This window comes from Sphaerodactylus townsendi, linkage group LG08 (genome assembly GCF_021028975.2).
Source record: "Sphaerodactylus townsendi isolate TG3544 linkage group LG08, MPM_Stown_v2.3, whole genome shotgun sequence".
Classification (NCBI taxonomy): Eukaryota; Metazoa; Chordata; class Lepidosauria; order Squamata; family Sphaerodactylidae; genus Sphaerodactylus; species Sphaerodactylus townsendi.
The window spans coordinates 92,004,944-92,029,513 of NC_059432.1; the positions used below are offsets into that span (position 1 = coordinate 92,004,944).

The window sequence follows — 24,570 nt, forward strand, 5'->3', positions numbered from 1 at the left end:
TTTAAAGGTGATCTGAGCTGCAGACTTCAGTGAAGATCCAGAACTAATCTCTGTATCCTCTCCTCAATTTTCAGTACTCTCTGGAAGCATTTTTATTGCCCCCTGTCTTCCAACTGACTGCCTACCTGGCTGTGATGTTCTTAGCATGCCCCTCAATCTGTTTGCCCCTACTGCTCTTTAATTTTTAGAACATTTTTATCAACAAGTCTGGAATGAATCCTCATATGATTATCATAAAATATCACACACACACACACCAAGTATAATCCCACTGCTCTTAAGATAATACCCGCCAACCAAGTACAATTATCTCTAGACTATCACAACTTGATCTGTTGATGAGAAAGATTATTGGGCAACAGTCATGCTTATGCTTCTGAGATTCTTATTTCCGCTCTCCCGTTCCTAGAAAAAGAAGCTTGAGTTGTTTTTGTACCATTAACTAGTAATATTGTATTGTATTATGTTTGATTGGTGTGTGAACCGCCCTGAGCCCTTCGGGGGTAGGGAGGTCTATTAAATCGAATTAATGATGATGATGATGATGATGATGATGATGATGATGATGATGATGATGATGATGATGATGATGATGATAAAGAAAAAGCCATGGAAGAAAGTGGGGTGGTAGGAGTATTCGAGTATTTCAAGTGTGGCTGTTGTATATTTTGAATCTCCTGGGTATATTCCTACATGGGGTATGTGTTGTCTGTGGCAATCTTTACATTGCTCAAATTATTCCAATTATAACAATTTCAGAAGCATCCACCACGAGCATTGCTGTAGGCAATATGGCAAAGCAGGGATTGCTTTATACACCTCACGTAAGTGTCATTCTCACTTAGAAATTCATGCTCATAATGATCTGCAACTGGCTGTTACAGCAAGCCAGCTCTCTAGGAGCTCAAAAATTCTGACAACTTATTTTATTCCAAGTTTCCAAGTCATAATGGCCCTCCACAACCTTGAGAGTTTCTTCTCCTTGAAGAGTTTAGAAATACAGCCCTAAGGAGAGTTATTCCAGTCGACACCCATTCATTTCAATGGGCTTAGACTGGAGCAATTCTGCATAGGACTGTGTTGTAATTCTCTCTTGCTAATTATTTTCAAGAATTTGAGGATGCTTATACAAATCTAGTCTGCAACAGTGCAAGTTACCCGACCCCACTGATAGGATTGGGAAATTCCTGGAGGTTTGGAGGTGCAGCATGGGAAAAGCTTGGGAAGGGGAGATACTTCAGCGGGATATATTGCCATAGAATCTACCCTCCAACCACTTTCTCCAGGGGAACTCATCTCTGCAGTCTGGAGAACAGTAGTAACTCCATGAGATCTCCAGGCTCATTCTGGAGCAGTGGTTCTCAACCTAGGGGTCGGGACCCCTTTGGGGGTCAAACAACCCTTTCACAGGGGTCGCCTAAGACTCTCTGCATCAGAGTTCTCCATCTGTAAAATGGATAAGTGTTAGGGTTGGGGGTCACCACAACATGAGGAACTGTATTAAAGGGTCGCGGCATTAGGAAGGTTGAGAACCACTGTTCTGGAGGGTGGTAACTGTGATCTCTGAGGGGAGCAAAAACTCCAATTTGATGGCTTCTGTAGACCACTCTTATAACTCTTTGAAACAAAACAATGCAGAGCTGCTGAGGAATTCTTACAGTCTGGCGAGGTCTTCTCAGGGCAGCTAATAATTGTAAATTAGGCCCAGAAGCCTGCAGTGGGAGCCACTATTTTTGGCCCCTCCACTGAAAATGCCACACTCCCCTGTGCTGACGTTTGATCAGACACCAAAGCAAGGCAGAACACCAGCTTCCCTTTCAGGTCGGGCAGTGTGGAGGTCTGCGGCACCCGCCCACCAAATGCACCAAATCTCCTCCCACAAGTCCTTTTTAGGTAAAAGACCACTGGAGGAGACAAAAACCACAACAGCCCTCAAGAGGGCATCTTTACCAAACTCATCCAAATGAAGAAAAAAAGAAGAGTTTAGATTTGTACCCCGCCTTTTTCTCCTGTAAGGAGTCTCCAAGCAGCTTACAAATTCTTTCCTTTTGTCTCACCACAACAGACACCTTGTAAGGCAGGTGGGGCTGAGTTCTCAGAAAACTGTGTTCTCAGAACACAGAACAGAAAACTGAGTTCTCAGAAGCCAAGTTTTATGAATGGGACGCTTTCTACTCTCGGACCTTGCGAAACCATGAAGAGACGCTTAACCGCGAGACTTGAGTTTTCATTCATTAAGTTGTAATTGTATATGTTGTTTTATTGCTAATGTATTGATGTGTTCCTATTTGCTGTAGGGTAAGGGACCTGCCCCCTTACTGGGTCTGCCCTCTCCCCTGATTTGAGTGTATAAAAAGTTTTGCGCTGGGTTCCGCAGCGGGTTTTTGGCTGAGCTGCATTTGAGGAATCATTTGGCAATAAAGAATCCCCTGCTTAGAAGGCTCTTCGGTATACTGAGCCTGTCTCTTGCCGGTTTTGCTGCCACGAGCTGAAATCACTCCTAGAAATCACTTTATGTTACCAGGGCAGTGGTAACACTCAGAGTTCCAAGAGAACTGTGACTTGCTCAAGGTCACACAGCAGGCTTCACATGAAGAAATGGGGAATTGAACTTGGTTCTGCAGGTTAGAGTTTGCCGCTCTTAACCACTGCACCATTCCTTCTGGAACAAAACAACACAAAAAGTTTTCAGCTGGTGCCAGAAGTCTTCCATAGAAGGAACCATTTACAGTGCTTATCGTTGTTTTTAATAGTATTCTAAAAATAATCAAACAGAGCCATGGTGAAAATAGTTTCCAGATTGTCTTGATAATGAATGGGGAATTTTCTAATGATTAAATGCTGAAACCAAACCATGGGGACTCACTAAATCCAAAACATGTACTGGAAAGTGACTGATAGCAGCTTCCAGAATGTGTTGAAAGCAGATTTTGAAATAATATTCAGGAGTCTTATCACACTGTAGTTCAATGTATAAATTTGAATGAGGTTAATGGAGTAAGCACAGAAACAGAACTAGAAACTTTGAAAATAAAAAATGTAGTATGTAACTGAAATTTTTAGGAAGTGAAAAAATGTTCAAAATCATAGAACTGAGAGACTATCAGGATTACTTGGTTAGGAAAACTGGGCTCCACGTAAGCTCAGGCTTGTGTATGTGGTGAAAGACAACTATATATGGTGGTGGAAACTGCCATCAAGTAATAGATGACATGATAACCCTGTAGGGTTTTCAAGGAATAAGACCTTCAGAGGTGGTTTCCCAATGCCTGCCTCTGCGTTGGCTGAGAGAGTTCTGAGAGAACTGTGACTGGCCCAAGGTCACCCAGCAGGCTTCATGTGGAAGAGTGGGGAAACAAACCCAGTTCTCCAGATTAGAGTCAGTTTCTCTAAACCACTATACCACGCTGGCTCTCAAGACAATCAAATATCGTAACTCTAAACAATTACTCTGAAAAGAGAACAGCTGCACTACGAATCCATACCTAGATCAGTTTAACAATCATGGTTCCCTTCGAAGCATCTTGGAAATAGCTGTTTCAGGTTGCTGTTACACATCCCTACCACCTCCCCTCCGTATGTCCTCAGAGAAATTCTATTCTCAGATGTCCTGAGGATGAGAAAATGATCTTCAAACAGTTTATGACACGCATATGTCTAAATTATACTCAGGGCTACTTCATATGATCAGTGACGTATTCCCACATTGTGCTATTAATATGTCTACTTTTCTGACCATATGAACTGGCTCTAAAGTTTCTAGATTAATATCATATGTACATATTCTCCTAACATTTTTTAGTTTAGTTTTAGCATTCCTGTTTTGCTTTGCTGAGTGGTTATGACTGCATAATCATTATAAACGGAGTAAAAAAACCCCCCAGATCTGGGTCTAAGTTTTTACATTTCTCATGACACTTTTGCCAGTCTGAAGTATTACTACGCTATAAATGTTAACTTGTTATATTACAGTCCTTTTATGGTACCCAAGGAGGTTTCAAATCACACGACTAGCATAAAATGGTCTTAGTTCATGTCACTGAATCTCCATAGCCTGTCACATAAAAATAAACATATGCTGGAGCTGAGGTAATAATTATTCTAGTAAGGAAAACAAAACCTTTGGCTAGCATGGAAGGGTAGCAGCCATCAGACATGTAATTTGTGAGAATCCCTGATTCAACCTCAGTATTTGAACTGTAAACTTAATGCCCCCAAAGCAAAAATGCTGCTGAGTTGAAAAATGGAACAATGTTTATTGTTGTCTCTTGGGAGGGCTAGATGTTTCAGCTTGAAGAGCCAAAATATTCCCCTTGTCCAAAATGATTTACAACAGTGTTTATATGATCTTTCCAAAGTAATATGGAAAAAAATCTTGCTAATTGTTCTCAGTTCCAAAAACCTAATGAAATATACCAGACTGAAGTGTGGAGTTAGTTATACAGCTCTGATTACCAGAATCCAAACCACAAGATGACACATCAGTTAATATGGTGGTAAAAAAGAGGACCAGCGTAGTATGGTGGTTAAGAGTGTCAGGCCCTTTCCATACGGGCCAAAAACAGCGCCCTAGGGATGGCAAAAATGCTGTCCCTAGGGAGCTGTTTGCATGGGGGGCGCTGCTGCATCGCAACAGCGCCGCCCTTGCTCTCCCTCAGTGGTGCGAAGCCGCTGTTTCCCAACCTTGCTCCCTGAGCGAGGTTTTCTGGAAACAGCGGCTTCCAACCGCTGCCATGCAAATGGCAGTGGCTGGAAGGTGCCATGTCCTCCACACCATCCCTGCAAGCTTACCTCGTCTCCTGGCTTCCGTCTCGTCGCAGAGGCCAGGGGACACGCCCTCCTGGCCTGCGACTCCAGAGCCGTCGCTCCAGCCTGTGGGGGCGTGTCCCCTGGCCTCTGCAACGAGCCGGAGGCCAGGGGATGAGGTAAGCTTGCAGGGATGGCACAACCTGTGCAAAGGCTGCGCCGCCACCTGTGGCCCTCCCGGAACCATCCATGCGAACGGTTGTGGGGGGGTGCGTCGGTGTTGTTTACGCCGACGCACCCCCGCACTATTGCGGTGCAGAAAGGGCCTCAGACTCTAAACTAGAGAACTGGGTTTGATTCCCCACTCCTACATATGAAGCCTGCTGGGTGACCTTGGGCCAGTCACAGTTCTCTCAGAACTCTCTAATCCCATGCAAAGGCAGGCGGTGGCAAACTACCTCCAAATGTCTCATGCCTTGAAACTCCTATGGGACAGTCAAGTCACTACACTTTCCACACCAAACATATTTAACATTTTATGTAGTTTTCATTTGACCAGAAGCCAAAGTTCATATTATATTCTAAAGGCATAATACAACTCTGTGTTCCAATCCCCCGCCTCCGATCCTCTGATACTGAAAAACTTGCTCTATCTTAACGTGTTAACTTTTGTACTGTAAAAACTCAGAAATCAGGAGCAATTCAGTGACGATTTTTTTTTTAATTTTGCAATACAAAACATTCTTGAAATGGGTCAGGGTCAATATATGTTTCCAGTTAGTTATTATGGCTGACAGTTTTAAAATGAACATCTGGATGGTGTATTCGTACTGAGTCAAATTTAGAAGTGGAATTAGAATAACGAAATGGTAACTCTTACAGCCAGGGGAAAAAATACCACTGGTTATGGCAGAGCTTCTTCTGCCCAGGGATCTAAATACCACTGAAATCAATCATTAAGATGTGTCTATATCTGAGCTTATCCTATCATACTCTTTTATGGCAGAGACCCAGTGTGGTATAGTGGTTAAAAGCAGGTGGACTCTAATCTGGAGAACTGGTTTTGATCCCCGACTCCTTGACATGAGCAGCAGACTCTTATCTGGTGAACCAGGTTTGTTTCCCCACTCCTACACGTGAAGCTTGCTGGGTGACCTTGGGGTAGACAAAATTCTCTCAGAACTCTCTCAGTCCTACCTACTTTACAAGGTATCTGTCAGGGACAGAGCGACGGGGAAGTGCGCCTGGTGCACACGCGTGCCCTGTGCCCCTCCAAGCCCCCGTCCACCCCGTCCTGTCCCCGCCATGCCCTCAGAACACCTCCACGGGGTGCACACCTAGTGCGTCATGTATCCCCTCCACCCCCTTGGCGCTACGGAGAGAGAAAGGAATAAGACGTTTTGAGACTCCTTATGATTGAGAAAAGTGGGGTATAAATCCAAACTCTTCCTCTTGAACACACATGAAGTTGCCTTATATTAAATCAGACCATTGATCCATCAAGGCTACTTAGACCTGCAGCCATCTCCAGAGTCTAAGGGAGAGGTCTTTCACATCACCTACTACCAGATCTTTTTAACTGGTGATGCTATAGGCTAAAGATTAAACAGATGCTGTACCACTGAGCCAAGGCCCCTCTTCTATCACTGTCGGTAATGCAGAAATGTTCCAGATGTGAGCAGCAATTTTGTAACATGAGCACCAACTATCTCCCACTCATTAGAGGAAATGAAAAGCACTTGTGTGCACTGAAGTGTGAAGGGAGATCCTTGTCAACAGGAAAGCTCCACATATGCCTCAGAGCTTTCAAAAGGTGCCGGTACAAAAATATAATATAGTTAGCAGAATAAATAAACAAACGCGCAGACGCAGCTGGTTAGCTTAAACAACTTTACTAAGAAAATAGGGAAAGGTAACAAGGTAGAAAAACAACAAAATAGTTCTCTCTAATCTGAGTGACATGTTGCTAGTGCATGGCAAGAAGGCAAGACTTGAACTTAATTTAGAACAAAGGAGTTTATGACTTCTTCCAAAGGTGTCTACATGCAGATACCTGGTTACTCAAGCCCTATTGACTCTGCTAATCTGTCTAGTGTTTACCAACAAACGGCATCATTAGCTCTTTCACGACTGAAGAGCTGACACTCCCTATACCAACAAAAGGAATATCCTGATCAGATGTACACATCAGGGGGAAAAAAGTTACGAAGTGAAAAGCTTGTATTTTCAATAAATTAAACTCACATACATATGCAAGCACACACAGAGTCTTGCATTACCTTGTGATATGCTAAAGCTGATTCACTGAATCAATTAGTACATATTAGAAACAAGAAGCAAAACATTAATCATTACTAGAAGAAGAATCTTTCCCACATTGTTCCAGCACCACCTACGGAATAGTCTGAAAGCAACCCTGCAGAATTCTCGATGAAGAATATTTCATGGTCCCTAAGCTAAACCAACACTTCAACAACCCGATGATGGTAATAATTATTTTTTAAAAGCAGATTTGGGACTCTGTGGGTGGAAAACATAGCATATGAATAGCTGAAAAAACCTCTAATAATTTTATAATAATAAGCCAAGTATTAAAAATATCCCAGATTTGAAAGGAGGATTGGCAGAGTTCATAGCGATCCACTGGAATTTCCATTAGTGCTTTCAGACAAATAGCAGAGCCCTAGTCTAGCCCTTAATGCCAAAAAAATGTCACAATCTGTATCTTTAGTACTATTTTGCTTTCCAGAAGCAAGCAAAATAATGACCTGCAGCAGGAACATATTCGTATTTTGGCAGAAGTGATGAATGCCTAAGGAGATATAAAATGACACCTCTGTTACCTTAAGCACTGATATGAAGGCCTACAATTTCCAGGGCAGAAAAAAGATGCCCAGAGCCAAATCCTGAGTTGTAGTATTCTGACACATGTTTGTTCTCTCAGCATCAAGCTCTTTGAGGCCTCCCTGTTAATGACTTTGCCTACAGAAACTGGTATGCCTCATTCTCAGTAATTTACCAGTTTCACGGTTTTAAACCATTTGGTTGGAATAATATGCAAAAACAAACATCTGTGAACAAATGTAGGGTACTTGTAATCAAATCCAGTCAGAGAATACAGAAAATTAAGATGCAAACAAAATGAGATTAAAATTCCCCACATCAAATATGCTTCGTAGCTTCCTTGCTATAACAGAAAGGCTGCCATTTCATGAGTTTCTGTAATGTTGCTTCAAATTGAAGCAGGGAAGAGAGAAATTGTGAACTTTGGTCCATGACAAACTTCCAGAAGTACCAGTCTTTCTTGATTTGGGAAGCTGCTCTTAGCGCCAAGGTTCGCATTACATGGAAATTAGGACTGGATATGCGACACTTCAAAAAAGCTTTGATCTAATATTTAAAACAGGGGTAGGGAACCTGCGGCTCTCCAGATGTTCAGGAACTACAATTCCCATCAGCCCCTACCAGCATGGCCAATTGGCCATGCTGACAGAGGCTGATGGGAATTGTAGTTCCTGAACATCTGGAGAGCCGCAGGTTCCCTACCCCTGATTTAAAATAAGAAAAAGAAGAGTTTGGATTTATACCCAGCTTTTCTCAACCATAGGGAGTCTCAAAGCAGCTTACAAACTCCTTCCCTCCCTCTCCCCACAACAGACACCTTGTGAGGTACATGGGACTCAGAGAATTCAGAGAGAACTGTGGCTATCCCAAGGTGACCCAGCAGACATCATGCGGAGGAGCAGGGAAACAAACCCAGTTCACCAGATAAGAGCCCGCAACTCATGTGGAAGAGCAGGGAATCAAACCCAGTTCTCCAGATTAGAGTCTACCACTCTTAACACTACGCCAGGCTGGCATTGATTTTATTAGAGGAAGAGCAACAATATTTTAATTGTCAATATACAGTATTTGACACTTGTCTCCTTCCTCTCTCTGTACTACTCTCCTCCCAAGCTACTTCTGAAGGGCATGGAGCCTTTGGGAACAGAATGAGATATGGGCTGAATTCCCACAGAAAATTTAATCTAGATACAACCAAGTTTCAAAAGAATCGGCACCTTTTCATCCAGGTTCCAACATCCTCACTGCAGCATGTTTCTAGTGAAGACGTCTAGAGCTCTGCCCTGAGAGTGTGCCTGCTGTCAGGGGTGCAATTGTTAAGCTAGCAGCACCAAAATTTCGGAGTATCTTTAGGAGACCCTCCTGATGATACCACCCAGGTTTGATGAAGTTTGGTTCATGGGGGCCAAAGTTATGGACCCTCAAATGTGTAGCCCCCATCTCCTATTAGCTCCCATTGGAAACAATGGGGGATGGGGCACACCCTTTGGGAGTCCAAAGCTTTGGACCCCCTGGACCAAACTTCACCAAACCTGGGTGGTATTGGTAGGAGACTGTGCTGATGATACCACCCAGGCTTGGTGAAGTTTGGTTCATGGGGGCCAGAGTTATGGACCCTTGAATGTGTAGCCCTCATCTCCTATTAGCTCCCATTGGAGTGTTTTTTCGAAAAGGTGCACATACAAGCAGGTCCAGGAAAATCCCGTGATAAGGGTGGGGGAGGAGCGCCAGAAATGGGACTGATCTGTGTTCGGCAGTTCGGCAGTGGGGAGCAAGGAAACCTGGATATTTCGGGTGACTATCCCAGGATTAATCACCAGCGAGAAATCGCCCATGGTGTGGAGGGCTACAGAATGAGCAATCAGTCCCCCATGCCATAACCCTTTTTTGTTCTTGGTCCTCTCTCATCCTCAGGAATGGGGTGGGACTGTAGGGAAAAGGTAGAAGGGGGAGAGATCTGTCCTGTGAACCTTCTCCATCTGTGGTTGCCTGGCTCCAGCTGAAAGTAATTTTAACTTGTAATAGTTCATCACATTTTAAAGCCAGAACATAAGAACATAAGAACTAGCCTGCTGGATCAGAACAGAGTCCATCTAGTCCAGCACTCTGCTACTCGCAGTGGCCCACCAGGTGCCTTTGGGAGCTCACCTGCAGGATGTGAAAGCAATGGCCTTCTGCCGCTGCTGCTCCCGAGCACCTGGTCTCCTAAGGCATTTGCAATCTCAGATCAAGGAGGATCAAGATTGGTAGCCATAGATCGACTTCTTCTCCATAAATCTGTCCAAGCCCTTTTTAAAGCTATCCAGGTTAGTGGCCATCACCACCTCCTGTGGCAGCATATTCCAAACACCAATCACATGTTGCGTGAAGAAGTGTTTCCTTTTATTAGTCCTAATTCTTCCTCCCAGCATTTTCAATGTATGCCCCCTGGTTCTAGTATTGTGAGAAAGAGAGAACAATTTCTCTCTGTCAACATTTTCTACCCCATGCATAATTTTATAGACTTCAATCATATCCCCCCTCAGACGTCTCCAGGTTTTAGAACTGCAACTTCTCCACTGAATAACTCTTCTTGGCTTTTATCCTGGAACACCAGGGTGAGATTAGAGTTTTAAGATTAAAATTACAAATTAAAACAGAAATGAGGCAAAAGTACCGGCCACTATTGAAAAAACAGAAGTCAGTGGCAGCCGTCCATCTTTTCCAATCAGGAAATATTTTGCAGGAGCATTCTGGACTTCATGAACTATTCCACAACATTTGCCTGTAGTCAAATTACAGTGTTCGACGTCTCAACTGAACAGTGAGCTAGCCCTAATGCAAAAGCCTGTCAACGTGTTTTTTTCACTAAAAAAAAAACAACTTTGGGAAAGGCCGATTCATTGGAGCAGCAGAAGGGGAGATAGGTGCTTAACCTTTTCTTCAGTGCCATTCCACAGTCCAAATTACCCCCCTAGAGGCTTTACCTCATGACATGTTCCTGTATTAAGCCAAGCAGGTTGGGGAGCTGCGGGTGATCTACTCATACCGGGCCTCATACCTGTATCTCTAGGCAGTTTACACAGGTTAAAAACAATTTTTAAAAATCACAATAAAACATCATAAATAAAATATAACAATTAAAACAGCAATAAAAATAACATTGGAATAACCCCAAGCTGTATTCCCCCACCCTACAGACTAGCAGCTGTAGAGGAGGGTTCCAGGGATGCTAACCAAATGCCTAGGCTGAGCGGAAGGTCTTTGCCATGCACCTAAATCCATAAAGGTTATGCGCATGGAGAATCTCCAAAGGGAGAATATTTCAAAGTCTGTGGGCAGGGAAAAAGTGGTCCAATAAAGGTTTAAGTGCTTCCTGCCCTCTTTGCTTTTCTCTCCAGCAACTTTTTAAGGGGGAAAGGGTGCAGGATACTCTGGAATACAGCTATAGAAGAAGAAGAAGAAGAAGAAGAAGAAGAGGAGGAGGAGGAGGAGGAGGAGGAGGAGGAGTTTGGATTTATATCCCCCCTTTCTCTCCTGTAGGAGACTCAAAGGGGCTTACAATCTCCTTGCCCTCCCCCCTTCACAACAAACACCCTGTGAGGTAGGTGGGGCTGAGAGAGCTCCGAGAAGCTGTGACTAGCCCAAGGTCACCCAGCTGGCATGTGTGGGAGTGTACAGGTTAATCTGAATTCCCCAGATAAGCCTCCACAGCTCAGGCGGCAGAGCTGGGAATCAAACCCGGTTCCTCCAGATTAGATACATGAGCTCTTAACCTCCTACGCCACTGCTGCTGAGGGTGTGTTTGTGTTCTGGAGGTTAGCTGTGTTGGTCTACAATAGGTTTAAGTCCAGCAGCACCTTAGAGACCAACAAGATTTTCAGGGTGTAAATGTTCAAGTGTCAATGAAGGGAGCTTATATGTCAAAATCTTGGTGGCCTCTGAAATGCTACTGAACTTGAATATAAATAATTTGTGTGTTACGTGTGGTCTTTCTTTTTAAACATTATGGCTGCATAACAGCCCCTCTGTTATGGGATATGGGAAATCACTTTTGAAATTGAGTGGAGAATGGGGATAGTGTGCTCAAAAGAAAAAGAAAACAACAACGACAACAATTGGGTTTGCTTGAGCCACCTGATATCCCAAAAGTAACTCCTTGGATCTCTTACTGTGTCAGTGCTCTTAAGTAATACACCAGATTATATTGGATAATGTGGTAAACTGAAAGAAAATTAAATGACTATTGCACATGTTGAAGGAAACATTAAGTCACAAAAGATTACATTACAAAACACATTTTAGAATATTTCAGTTCTGAAGCTTGTAATATGCAATAAACAGAGACCAATCAACTCAAAGTTAAAAACACTCCCTCCCTCCTGGGAGCAGATCATATCTACGGAACATAAAATTGCAATTTTGATACGTTATTAAGTAATTGGCTAGTAAAGAATCATGATCCTCTACTAATAGAAGGCTGGGTCCAAGTTTGCTACGATAATGTCGTCCATGTTTCCTCCACAGATTATCTGAAAAGCTGTCATCCAGGAATCCTAACAATAATTATCTCGGGGAGGGTTACAGAAAAGATTTGTTCAGTAGCACTAATTACATTGAGTCAAATTTTTGTTCACACTATCTGTAGTACTTCCCCAATAGTGTTGCTCACAGTTAGTAATGTGTAACCTATTCATCCATTTAAACTTGGTCTCTAACAAGGTTACACAAACAGGGTCACACTGTTCGACCCATATGCACTTCCCCTCACCAAGTGTTAGCTGGTCATTTGAGTAGTCAAACAAAATTTGTTCAGAGGACAAGTCAACTAATGTTAATTATTGGTCAAGTGTTTTTGCAGAGCAAGTGGGGGAGGGGGGAGGGCACAGGGAACCAACAAGATGTTCTGCCGGTGCATCCACCAGCACAGGTGGATCAGTCCAGCCAGGCACTGGCATAGGAACATATCAGAGAATCAGAGAAGCTCTGGAAGGGAAAGGGGCATGGCAGAAGTTAGTCAGCTCCCTAAGCTGCCTCAGTCTGGGGACCCACTCCAACCAGCAAAAAAAAATCAAGCTATTGAAAACCACAGTGTAGTCCACATCCAACCATACAACAGGGCAGGCCAAGTGCTCCCCTTCACAGGTGGGCCCCCTCCCAGTGAAGCACAGGACATTGACTACAGCTGCAACTCCACATCCAATCATAACTCCTTAGTAGTGTACAAACCCCAGTGAGAACAGCCCATAGTTCAGTAGGTAGGGCTCATGGCACAGGACTGTCTCAAAGGTCTCTGCCATTAAGACTTAGAGTGTACTGCACTGGCTCTTTGGTGGTGGGAGAGGCACAGACAGGGCCCTTATCATCACTGAGGGAGGCAGCAAAGTCTATGCCATGTGGCTAATGGGACTAATTTCAGAACTCTAATAGGTACAACATCTCTGGAAGTTCAACTTAAAGGTGCAGTCATGGATTGGCTGGTGATCAGGGCAGGAATCCAGCTGCCCCGGCATGGCAATCTGCTCTTGCCTTTCCTGCCCCCTTCTCACAAGCCTGGGTCCCATGCTAACAATGGAGGCTTCTGTCTCACAGGAAGCAAGTGGTGCGTGTGTGTGAACACTTCCCCAGTAATTGTCATTTAGATGGCTACCACATGCACGTATGGGGGGTTCTCTGGCAAATAGGACCCTCCTCCATTGAGGTGAAACCACAGACCCTGTCGGGACTCCTTTTGCATGGAGCTCCTTGGCACACCCTCTGTGCGGTTTGCCTTCACTCCACATGTTTCTGTTCAGCGCCTGTGCCGGCAATGGTTTGGCAGGGAGACCTATGAGCATGACTGATGCAGTTTCTGGCTATCTCCAGTTCAAACTTGGCTCCTGGAGCATCCTGATTCAGACCAGTCCATCTTACTCGCATGCTGGCTAGGACACCTGCAGGCAGCTTACTTTCGCACAGAGGTTAGAGGGACCACTGGACTGCCAAAATGATGGATCTCCAAGGTGGCACAATGGAAGGGTCATCCTGATCCTCCTTTTGTAGTTTGAGGGGGCAAAATATCACCTCTGAGGCTCTTGTTTGCTTCTGGTCTCTCCCCTTGTGGGGATCAAACCAGCAGCCTTGCCATGTATCACAGTACCTTTTAATGGAACCATGCCTGCCTGTGTAATAGTCTCTGCCTGGCTCCATGAGGCTGGTGGTGATGTCAGGGGTTCAGTGGAGTTCTTAATGCTTGATGGCATGCCTCCTTTGGCCCAATGCTTAGGATGTTGGCCTTGGATCAAGCCTGGCCATTTTCTTTTTTGGTCTTTCTTTTTGCACTTTTCCAGGGAAGGGTGTGCTTAGAGTAGGGATAGTTGTGTGTGCACCAGTGCTTTCACTGCCAGTCAGGTCTTTTCTGGAGAAGGGGTAGGTGTCTGCTGCAAGGGTATCCAGGAGGGGAGGGTGCTTGGGTCACATGCCTCTGTTGGGGTTGCACTATTGCTTCAGCTTGTCTTCTGTCTCTCTGTGGAGGTGTGAGGGGAGTGACCTCAAGGGATTGGCTGGATTGGCAGGTGGTGACAAGCTGCATCTGTTTGTGCCACTCAGACAAGCACCATTGTCTGCTATGGTATAATTGGCAGGTGTTGCTATGAAGAGTTTTTTGGATTTATATCCTGACTTCCTGCTAGGAGTCTCCAAGCAGTTTCCAGACTCCTTTCCTTTATTCTCCCCACAATGGACACCTTGTGAGGTAGGTGAGGCTGAGAAAGTTCTGACAGAACTGTGACTGGCCCAGGGTCACCCAGCAGGCTTCATGTGGAAGAGCAGGGAAACAAATCCACTTCACCAAATAAGAGTTTGCCCCTCATGTGGAGGATTGGGGAATCAAACTCGGTTCTCCAGGTCAGTCCACCCCTCTTAACCACTATATCATGCTGGTCTGCCTGTGCCTTGTGGAGCAGCTTATGTTTTTATTTTATTTCTGAAATGTACATAGGAAACAGACCAGAAGTACAGCCTTTGCTTTGGCTGTTATCACCATACCAGACCACAGACTGCGCTGTTGAAGCATTAACTTCTCTAGAACATCAGAAAGATAGGCTTGATAGCCATGCTAATTACAAAACCATTAGTTAATTGTTTTAATTATTACTGTGAGGAAATGAAATTAATTTTGGAGACAATTGACTTTAACTCAGAATTTCTGATTGCTTCAGGGCAAGGAGGTGAGCAACCCTCACGGATATCCTTGCTAACAAATCATTTCATAATGTAATTTTAAAAAGTAAACTGACACCCGCACAGCGACTTCCTGGAATATTTTACAATATTTTACAGTATTAGATAGACAGTATCTTCCCAGAATTTCCTATTATATTTTTATCCCGCCTTTCTTCTCAGGAGTTGATGTGAATTTCTTTTCCACATTTTATCTGGTCGACAAACCTGTGACTTGGGCCGACAGAAAGTGAGCGGCCCAAGGTTACCCAGTCAGCTTCACAGCAGTTGGGGACTGAACATGGGTCATCCTAGTTCTACACTCTAAATAATACACTACATCGGCTCTCACCTATATCCCTTTTCTAACAGTGGGCGTTTCCCCACTTACCTTGGTCCAAAGGTTGCTTCGCGCAACTCCCAGCACGCGCCATTTCTGGCGCACGCCCGGGCTCCCCCATCAAAAAGCGCCGTTTCAAAAGGCGCCAGGAATGACGTGAGCTGAGGGGGCGCGACAGCGTCAGCGTTGGGGCGGCTGCATTGTCGCCACCCCTGTAGTGGGGAGTGCTGGGGGAGCCCACGCTACTTGACGAGAGTAGCGCATGGCTTAAGGTAAGTGAGAAAACACCCTGAGATCTGTGGAGATCTGCTCTGGATGTTCAGGGCTGAGGCAATAACATGGTTCAAATGTAAGCTCCTTTCTATGTATTTCTCCTCCTCATGGAACGAATCCTGGTGTTAAAGACAGTTTTGGACTGAGCTCCATTTGAAATCGGGCTTAGTTTGAGATTTTTATAACTATCTGAAATGTCTGGAAAAGCTAAATGGGCCAGGAAAACTCTTTGATGTGCAAATCTTCCCTCTAATAGTTTCCAGTAAGCATCATTCTTAAGCAAGGTCCCAGCTGGTAAGTCCTTGAGTCAACTCAAGGGATTTAATTAGTAGATCCATCACAAGTCATATAAATAATGTCTCGTTTTTAGATGCTACAGACATCTCGCCTAGTGAGAACCAACATTAACAGGACACATCTGCTGGAAAATCCCCTTCAGGATTGGATATTGTATTTGACAAATTGTTTCAACTACACCCACATTATCCCTGGGCTCTGGCAATCAGGTTTTATGAAGGACTAACACACATCAGGAGCCCGGCCATATATCAGATAAGCAGCTAATTTCATCAAGGTAGCCATAAATAACTGTCCACTCTCCGGCTGGCTTCACGGCACTTTCATATAAGATGGTTTACATGGAGCCCTTAATAATAGCAGCAAAGCAATCTATTAGTACATGTGTATTTAAAAGTTATTTATGCCGCGCCAAAACCAGTCTCTAGAGGAACTGAAGCAAATGTGGATTGTGCAGCCTAATTTAGAGAATGAGCAGAAATAGGACAGATAGGACAAGGGGAAACCTGGATTATGGCAAAAAGCAATGTAATTGCTTCTTTATGATGCTCTTGGGCGATGCCTACACTGCTGGTTGTGCTTGGGTTGTTTCAATATTGGCTCTCTGCCCATTTGCTGCTCATCTGCCGAGCTCTGCAGCATACTAAGGCTCGAATATTTGTTCTGACCTATAGAAAACATCCCGAATCTCCTACACTGATACACATCCTTCATGAAGGGAGACTTCCTTGCTATAACCATCCATATGCAAAACCCACATAATGCAAGTAGAACTATTACAGAATTCCATTTATAGGACCGAGGCACATTATATCTGTAGGTGACTTTTCGTTTGGCCTTTAGCAGATGACACCTGATATGTCATTTTCCAGTTTATTTTCCCCCCACATGTGCAGACCACCATTCTGTCCCTAAGCAAGCTCTTAAATAACCGGCAATATATAATTTGAAATATTTATATCCCATTTTTTCCAACCTCCCAGCAATTTACCTTAATATTTTATATGTTAATGGGAATCTAATGTAATTTTTTTCCATGTTATATACTATTTGCTGTAGGCATCTGGGACAGGTCTGGCTACCAACATAAACAATGAATGAACATCAAGAGGAAATATGGAACACATACTAAGCAGAAGCAACCCATACTTAGTCAACATACCTGCAGCCCATGAACTTTTTGCAGTTCAGTTGCAGAAGAAAAGTTTTGAAATTATTCAAGTCACAATTGACACTCAAAGCAAAATGTTAACTATTCCCTTGCTCTATCGAAATAAAAGCCAGAAACAATACAAACAGTTTGAAGCAAAAATTCAAAGCGAATGCATATTATTTTGCAGAAGTGATGGAGCACCAAGGAGTGCATGCTGCCTCGTGTTTTATCTTTTTGACACTCTCTCCAGGAAGACCATAGAGCGATAAAGCAGTATAAAGTTAAAACACACATAATAGTGCATCCAAATAATGAACAGAGGAAAATGTAATTCTGAGGGGACATGTATAACACATGCATTTACTGGTTAAATGGGGCAAAACGCTAGTTCTTTTAAAATATGAAATAGCACATTTTAACCTTTTGATTCTCTGGTTATGTTCAGCTGGATAGTATGCAGAGTAGCTCACACAGCAACAGCTGCAGAGGCGTCCTGAGTTTTGTTAGAGGGCAAGCCTGTCTCTAAGCTCTGTATCTCTTGAAATCTCAATAGAATATCGTGAACTATATTAGGCTTGTGAGGTAGTGTCAGAAGTGGTGCTAAGATACACAAAATGTCTTTTGGATGCCATATATAAGACTTATAGCTTGTCTTAGGCCATTACCAGTCTCCACTGAACGACAGTCTCAATCAGCTTGCAAACGCCAGAGCTGCTCCACAGGTCAGGACATTAGTCTCAGCCTTCCCCATTCCAAACACTTTATTTGCTGAGACAGCAGCTTATAGGGCTCGGCTACTGAGCTATTTCTTATCCTGTCTATGCTTTATAGGTTTCAGAATGAGCACATCAGCATATGGCTTTCTGACATATATCATGTCAGACCTCTGAGTCATCGAACTCAGAATGGCTGTTCTGATTAGCAGCGGCTCTCTAGGATGTCAGGGAGAGTAGGATTTTCCCAACACTTGCTGCATGAGGTCTAGAATTGGAAATGCCAAGGACTAGCCATCGGACTTGCTGTGCACAGAGTACGCACTCTGCCATATGTTCCACTCCACTCCATGTTTAACTCACAATTGCAAGGGCAACTCTGCAGCAGTGTTGGACAAATGACTGGAGGGTGGGGTGGGGCTGAAGGCCATTGTTGCAAAATTACTTAATGGATCCATTAACACATGTGAACAGCACTTTATGATATGAGAACTGTCAGGCACTTCCTTATTAGGCAGCAAATCACAAATTAAGGTTATCATCATATATGACTGCATAAAAGTAGTTACACTTGTTAATATTTTTGCTTCTAATATCTACATGAATATTTTAGTTTCCAGACTCATTTGCAACTATTAATTTATCATCTTTTTGATCTCATGGGCAGATGTAGCAGAACTGAAGGACGTCATTTCGTGCATGAACTTTAGGGAACTGTTTAATATTAAGTAATAGAATCTGTACTTAATTTACTTTCATCCCTGGAATTTTAATTACATACACACCATCATCCACTGTCTGCTCTTCATGCACACATGCACACATGCACGCATGCACGCACACGAAGAAAGAGAGAGAGAGAGAGAGAGAGAGAGAGAGAGAGATGAATTTACTGACCTACACCACTGACATTTAATCTTGTTTTCGTCTCTAGTTATTTTAGCCACAATCTTGTAGTGGCTTTATAAATACTGAAAGGATGAGATCTAGTCAAGCAGTTATCAGTCTCCAAGGTGGTATCCAGTAATATTTAGTCATTCTAAATTTGGGTCTGAATCAAGTTTAAAGGTTCAAGATACGTGGCAAGGAAGACTCAGTCTTTTGCAGATAGTTACATGGACTTAACTGCTACTGAGGCAATGTGGTACTTGTTAAGAGTGCCAGTCACATGTGTGGAAATCCTGACTCCCTCTGGTAATGGCAAGCAGGGGCAAGGAGGCTCCATACTTCTTCGGGAGGTCCTGTGTGCAGCCCGGAATGCCTCAATGAAGGAAACGTTAGAGTGTAAAATATACATTGTTTTCCAGAAGGCATGCAATCCTAGGCAACTTTTAAAAGCAAAAAAAAAATGTAAGACCAGTTTGAGCCAAAATATTTTCGATCCTTATTGGTCTGTTAAGAACATAAGAAGAGCCCTGCTGGACCAAACCAGTGGTCTCTCTAGTCCAGCATCCTGTTTTACACAGTGATCAATCAGTTGCTCCAGAAGGCCAAGGAACAGGGCAGACAGGCCAAGGCCTTCCTAGCATTGGGTTTCAGAGGTTTACTGCCTCTGAATATGGAGTTCCCTTTACTAACCATGGCTAGAAGCCATTGATGAACATGCCCATGAATCTGTCTAACCCCACTTTTAAAGCCATCTATGTTCCAGGCCATCAATATGTTCACGGGCAGTTAACCACAGTTTAATTACTCATTGAACAAGAACAAATTTCTTTTTATTTCTCCTATATCTACTGCACATCAATGTCACATTGGGTGCCCCTAGGTTCTAGTGTTAGGGTAGAGGGAGAAAAGGTTTTAATATTTCCCCCTTTTTCTCTTACCGGTATATTCCTTCCTTTTCGTATAAAATCTCAACCCTGGATTTGAACCTATAATTGCTTTCCACATTTTAGTAGGAACACTCCCATTTTTTAATTGTAGTTCTTAAAAAAAATACCACTCCCATTTGGTTCTTTTGGGTCTTCACATCTCTAGCCCTACTAGGATCAAATCTCTTCTGACTATCTGAAATCACTCTAAGGAAAGCCCAGATAAAATGTGACTTATAATGAGATGGCTTGAAAAGCTATTGGAAAAGGATAAAGTATTGTTATACTCAGGACAGACTCTGTATGGCTATACATGCACATTATAGTAGTCATTTACCAGTGGTGTAAACATACTCTGCTCTGCTATATATGTGAATGCTGGAACTATACCAATGAACAAAACTGTTTGGAGCTCCTCCCCTCCCCCCCCCCCGCCCGCACAACTGCCACACTAATTCTTGACGGCATTAAGTCAAATGATTGCAACCACTGTGTGTTGAGCATACTTTTTTAAAAATAGCATTTAAACACTGTGATCATTTGCACCCAGTCTGCTACATGCAGGCTTGCTTCATTTTGCAAAGTTTTCTTCATTAAACTTAACTGGAAGTCTCAGAAATGAAAATATTTGTCTCAGCTAATTTTGTTTGGTGTGCTAGCTTCCTAAAGAGAAAGATTTCCAAGGGAAGATTTTAACAATGTAGAGGCTGTCAAAGACATGGTACAGTTAGAAGGCCAAATTAACATTATAGTGTAAGCCATTATATTATCAAGAGTGGAATAGAAGTATACATAACATTGAAAGTTTTATTATTACAAAAGTTTTAAATTATGACTGAAGATTCTATTATTTCATGATGCTTGCAATCAAAGATTTAGGGCTCATCTATATATTAATAGCATCAAGTGGAGAAAGCAAGCACAAACTTGTTTCCACTGCTCTTCACACTATTTGGAAATGATCCATGAGAATCCTTGTGGTATATACATGCTGAACACTGGGTTGTATCCAGGCAACTTTCACTTAGGGCTACCCTCTGACACTACCTTAAGTAACATCCAATAACTGGGCCCCCTGTAGGCAATCTCCAGGTAGAAATTTCAGAGTTTCAGCTGCCTCAGAGATTTAATTCCATGCTAGAACTCTGGCTAGCACTTAAGAAAATTCCAGCTGTTTGCGATCATAGATGTTAAGCGCTTGACAATAAGCCAGAGGATATGGTTTTGTTGCCGTCCCGCTGATGCATATGGCGACTGTTATACTTTCACCTGAAATGGTTACAATTCACTCCACTTTAAAGTACCCTCTCTTTCCTGCTTCTCCAAGCGCCCAACTGCTAGCATACCATGTAGGAACTGGAAATAGGTTGACCTTCTCATTACAATGAAAGGCGCTTGATAAAGCCCTGAAGTTTGACATAACTGAAAAAAACATTACCCTTAGAATTGTCATGCAACTTGAATGGCTGGCGGATTCACAACTGCGAACATCTGCTGCAATTAGGATCTCTCTTTTAAAAAAAAAAAAAAAAGAGCACACATTTTGCACAGCAGTAGTAATCAGGCCTTGCTTCAAAACAGGTAGCACCATTACTTCTCTTGTATCAAACAAGAGACTTGATTAGAATACTAAGGCAGTGTCTTTTCTTCATTATGGGCATAAATACAGGACTTCTGTTTGCAGTACATGCTCGTCTAAGGGTATATTCTTTTTTAAAAATTGCACTACACAAAAGACTTTTATTCTAGACTTGCTTATGCAGCTCTTCACTCAGGAATGATTGCTTGCTTTAACATTAAAATCCCCAAATATTTGCTTTGAGACATGTCACATTTCATTTCCTTTGTGCAAGCATGTATTTTCCAACAAAAAGGGTGTGTGTTTTTTCATGCATCTATAATTTCCTTCCAATTACCTTTTCTCTCAAAGGACTATCCATGTATCAGAATGTGTAATATTGAATAGACATAAACACTCACCCACCAACCCACCCTGCACAGGATTTTAAAAAGTACCTTTCTCTCTTTTTCTATCTCAAGAGAGTATAAACGGAAATGCTTTTGCATATGTTTGCTATCTCACTGGCTTCTGTCCTGCTCTCTGCATTATATAAAACTGAATTATATCCCTTGATTATGTTATATGTATAGGCCAGATGGATTTTTTTGAGGAAGATTAAAGAAACAGATGTTACAGGATTGATGACTGGAAAAAAAGGGGTCCAAGCCACGTAACTCAGGATAAACAGGAGAGTGACTGCAAGGCCTAGATTTATACAAGGGGGGGGGGGGCAACCCTTACACTGATGAAGTAAATAGCTACTTCTCTTTAAAATACTGTTTTTAAAGGGACTTATATAGTTCTAAGTTTTTAGAGGGACTTATATAGTTCCAAGTTGGGAATCTGGTTACTGTGAACAGGGCCTAGAGATGTCAGTCTCCAGGTAAGAATTAAAGGTCCCCTGGAATTCCATCTCCTCTCCAGTCGACAGATTAGTTCCCCTGGATAAAAATTAATGCTTTGGAAAGTAGACTCTATGCACTGAGGTCCCTGTCTTCCGTAGTCTCCATCCAAGAGCTCCCTAGCCTGATCTGAAAACCCTACTCTCTTAATCTCTTTGGATGGCCAGGAGGGAACATGGCAACTCTAATAAAGTCTATCACATGAACTTGGCTTAAAGTGGCTGAGAGGAATCACAGCCAGAGATTTAAGAAGAGTGTCGATGCTTTTTAATGGCTATCAATATTACCTCAGTGGGACTTAGTTGTTCAGCAATGGCTCTGTTCATCTAGGTTTGCAATGGGAGACCTTTCAGCTACTCAGCTGAAGGGGTTAGACAAGAGAAGAGAAGACACTTTGGGGAGTCTACTGAAGCACCTTAGGGATATAGGCTATCAGGGACCTCTTCGCCTCCACCACAGCTTTGCTTGTAAATAAAGCAGGTACTACAAAAAAAACAAAAACAAATGGTCTACAGTGTCTTTTTCTGCAAAAGGAACCCCAATCAGGTAAGCACTTCCCTTGAACTTCTCTCTGCTTGAAGAAATGGGGATGGCACAAAATTATATGTAAAGATAGTCACTTGTGGAGCACTTGTAAGAAATGACAATTGTGAGCAGAAAGGACTGTAAAGTACACCAGGATACGCACAAGTTCAAGGACACACTCTTGTTGACTGGGCAGTCATTTTATGAGTCTGTCAAAAACGTTATCTTTTAAGAAGTGTAGACAAAAGATGGTCAGTATTGTCTGTTCTGGTGGGCAGCAGCTTTCCAGGGTGTCACACATAAATATTTCACATCCCCTACTACCTGATCCTTTTAATTGGAGAGATCAGGAGTGAATCCAGGATCTTTATGCTTGTCAAGCAGACGGTTTGCCGCTGAGGCACCCTGTCAAGAGCCTGAGGCCTAAGCAAACATCATGAACGTTTTCCTCTTCTTTGAGAAACCAAGCTAACAGTGGTTTCAGAGAAAGAGATAATAAGATAGGAGGTGCTAGGCAGACCATTAAGCTTAGCTGTTTCAAGGCCTCTAGGATTCCATTTTGCTAAAGTAAAGACCTCGCTTAATTGGAGCAACATTGTTCCAGTTAAGAGTGAGTATATTGGAACATTGTTCCAATTCCAAGAGTGACTGTAAGGCCTAGATTTATACAACGGGGCGGGGGGGTGGGGGTGGGGGTGGGGAGACAACTCTTAGACTGATGCAGTAAATAGCTACTTTTCTTTAAAATACTGTTTTTAGAGGAACTTGTATAGTTCTAAGTTGGGAATCTGGTTACTGTGAACAGGACCTAGAGATTTTTTTATTTAATTGAGAAGTCACCTGATTGTTAAGTCACCTGGTTAGAAACACGAATGATTGGTCAAGTTACATTATTGACCATATATTTGACTGGTTAACAAAAATTAGACCAATACAGGTCACCGGGCCTAAAGAATGATTCTTCAGTTTAGTTTCTGCCATATGCCTGGATTATATATAACCTCTGGATGCTTCCTGATTCTGAGTGGGCCAAGTTGGCCAAAAAACTGGTTTGACTTGGACTTTGAACTCTATTGGACTCAGTCTTGCCAAGGCAACATCTGGATTGAGAATCAATGCTTGTAAAAGTTCTTATGTTATATATTTAGAATTGTTATTCCATCCTCAAAGTTCACTGCCTTTTTATTGCACAATTATTTAACAGATTACTTTAAATACTCTGTGTTGTTCCTGGGTTTGGGGGCTTCAATGTGAATGTAATATTTTAGCCCATATTGGCTACAGAATAACTTTTTTTCTGGAATTCACCTTATAAGTGTTGTACTTTGCAGGGATGACTTCTTGATCTTAGACCTGAAGGGCTAGAGGCTTAGTCCTTTACCTCCTGTTGATGGGGTAGTAAGGGGACTGGTGGTAGTGATATCCTGGGATAGGAGGACTTACGCTTCAGCTTTTGGTTTGTCGTACCCAACCCAACATCCTTAAGAACAACTGTGGGCTTTTAAAGTCCTTGGACATGGCCTCTCCTACACTCTACTCTACTTGTAGAAGCAGTAGATAAGAGATAAGAGACAGGAAAGAGATATTGAAAATTGTAGTCTGAATTTTTCCATTACTTTTTCACGTACCTGCCTCATCATATGACAGAGTCAACTTTTCAAGCATTTCTTTGTCAATTGAGAGAATTTGTTGTTCCAAGATCGTCTGGTAAGATAATACACTGTTCTCCTTATCTTTCTCGAAGTCTTGTAGGTGCTGTTTTAGGACTTCAGGTAAACGGGACTTCACATATTCTGCTGCTGACTAAAGGAAAGAAAGAAAAAAAAGAGGTCAGTCAGCTATTGTAGTACATTATTTTGAACATATGGACATGTACTTTTTCTTATGTCAACTTACACAGGAAGCATGTTTTAAAAAGATACTAAGGTGACATTTTCACAAATCCAAAACATTAGAAGTGTGTGTGTGTGGGGGGGGGGCAGCCTCATATTTCAATTTTTCACTGTGCCATTATATTACTCTTAATTTATGAACTATATTTGCCTATTCAACAACCTAATGTCAGACTAAAGTGCTATCAGCATTTACCTACATTTCAAACAAAATCCGAAACATCAGAAAGTGGGGCGAGGGGGATATATCAAGTATCATCTATTTTTCCTCATTAGATTGGCCAATTTAAACAAGAAATTGATTCTTTGAAGCTGGCTCTACCATTAGGCA

The 24,570-nt window shown here is 42.6% G+C and overlaps 1 protein-coding gene across 3 annotated transcripts in view; it reads right to left on the reverse strand.

The window, feature by feature from the left end:
- PPM1L (protein phosphatase, Mg2+/Mn2+ dependent 1L) overlaps window positions 1–24,570 on the reverse strand; it is a 200,566-nt gene that overhangs the window by 30,222 nt on the left and 145,774 nt on the right. For all 3 annotated transcript variants that reach the window (XM_048505075.1, XM_048505074.1, XM_048505076.1), the window contains one exon: window positions 23,976–24,150. In XM_048505075.1, the coding sequence (XP_048361032.1) occupies window positions 23,976–24,150 (175 nt within the window). The remainder of the gene's footprint in view (window positions 1–23,975; window positions 24,151–24,570) is intronic.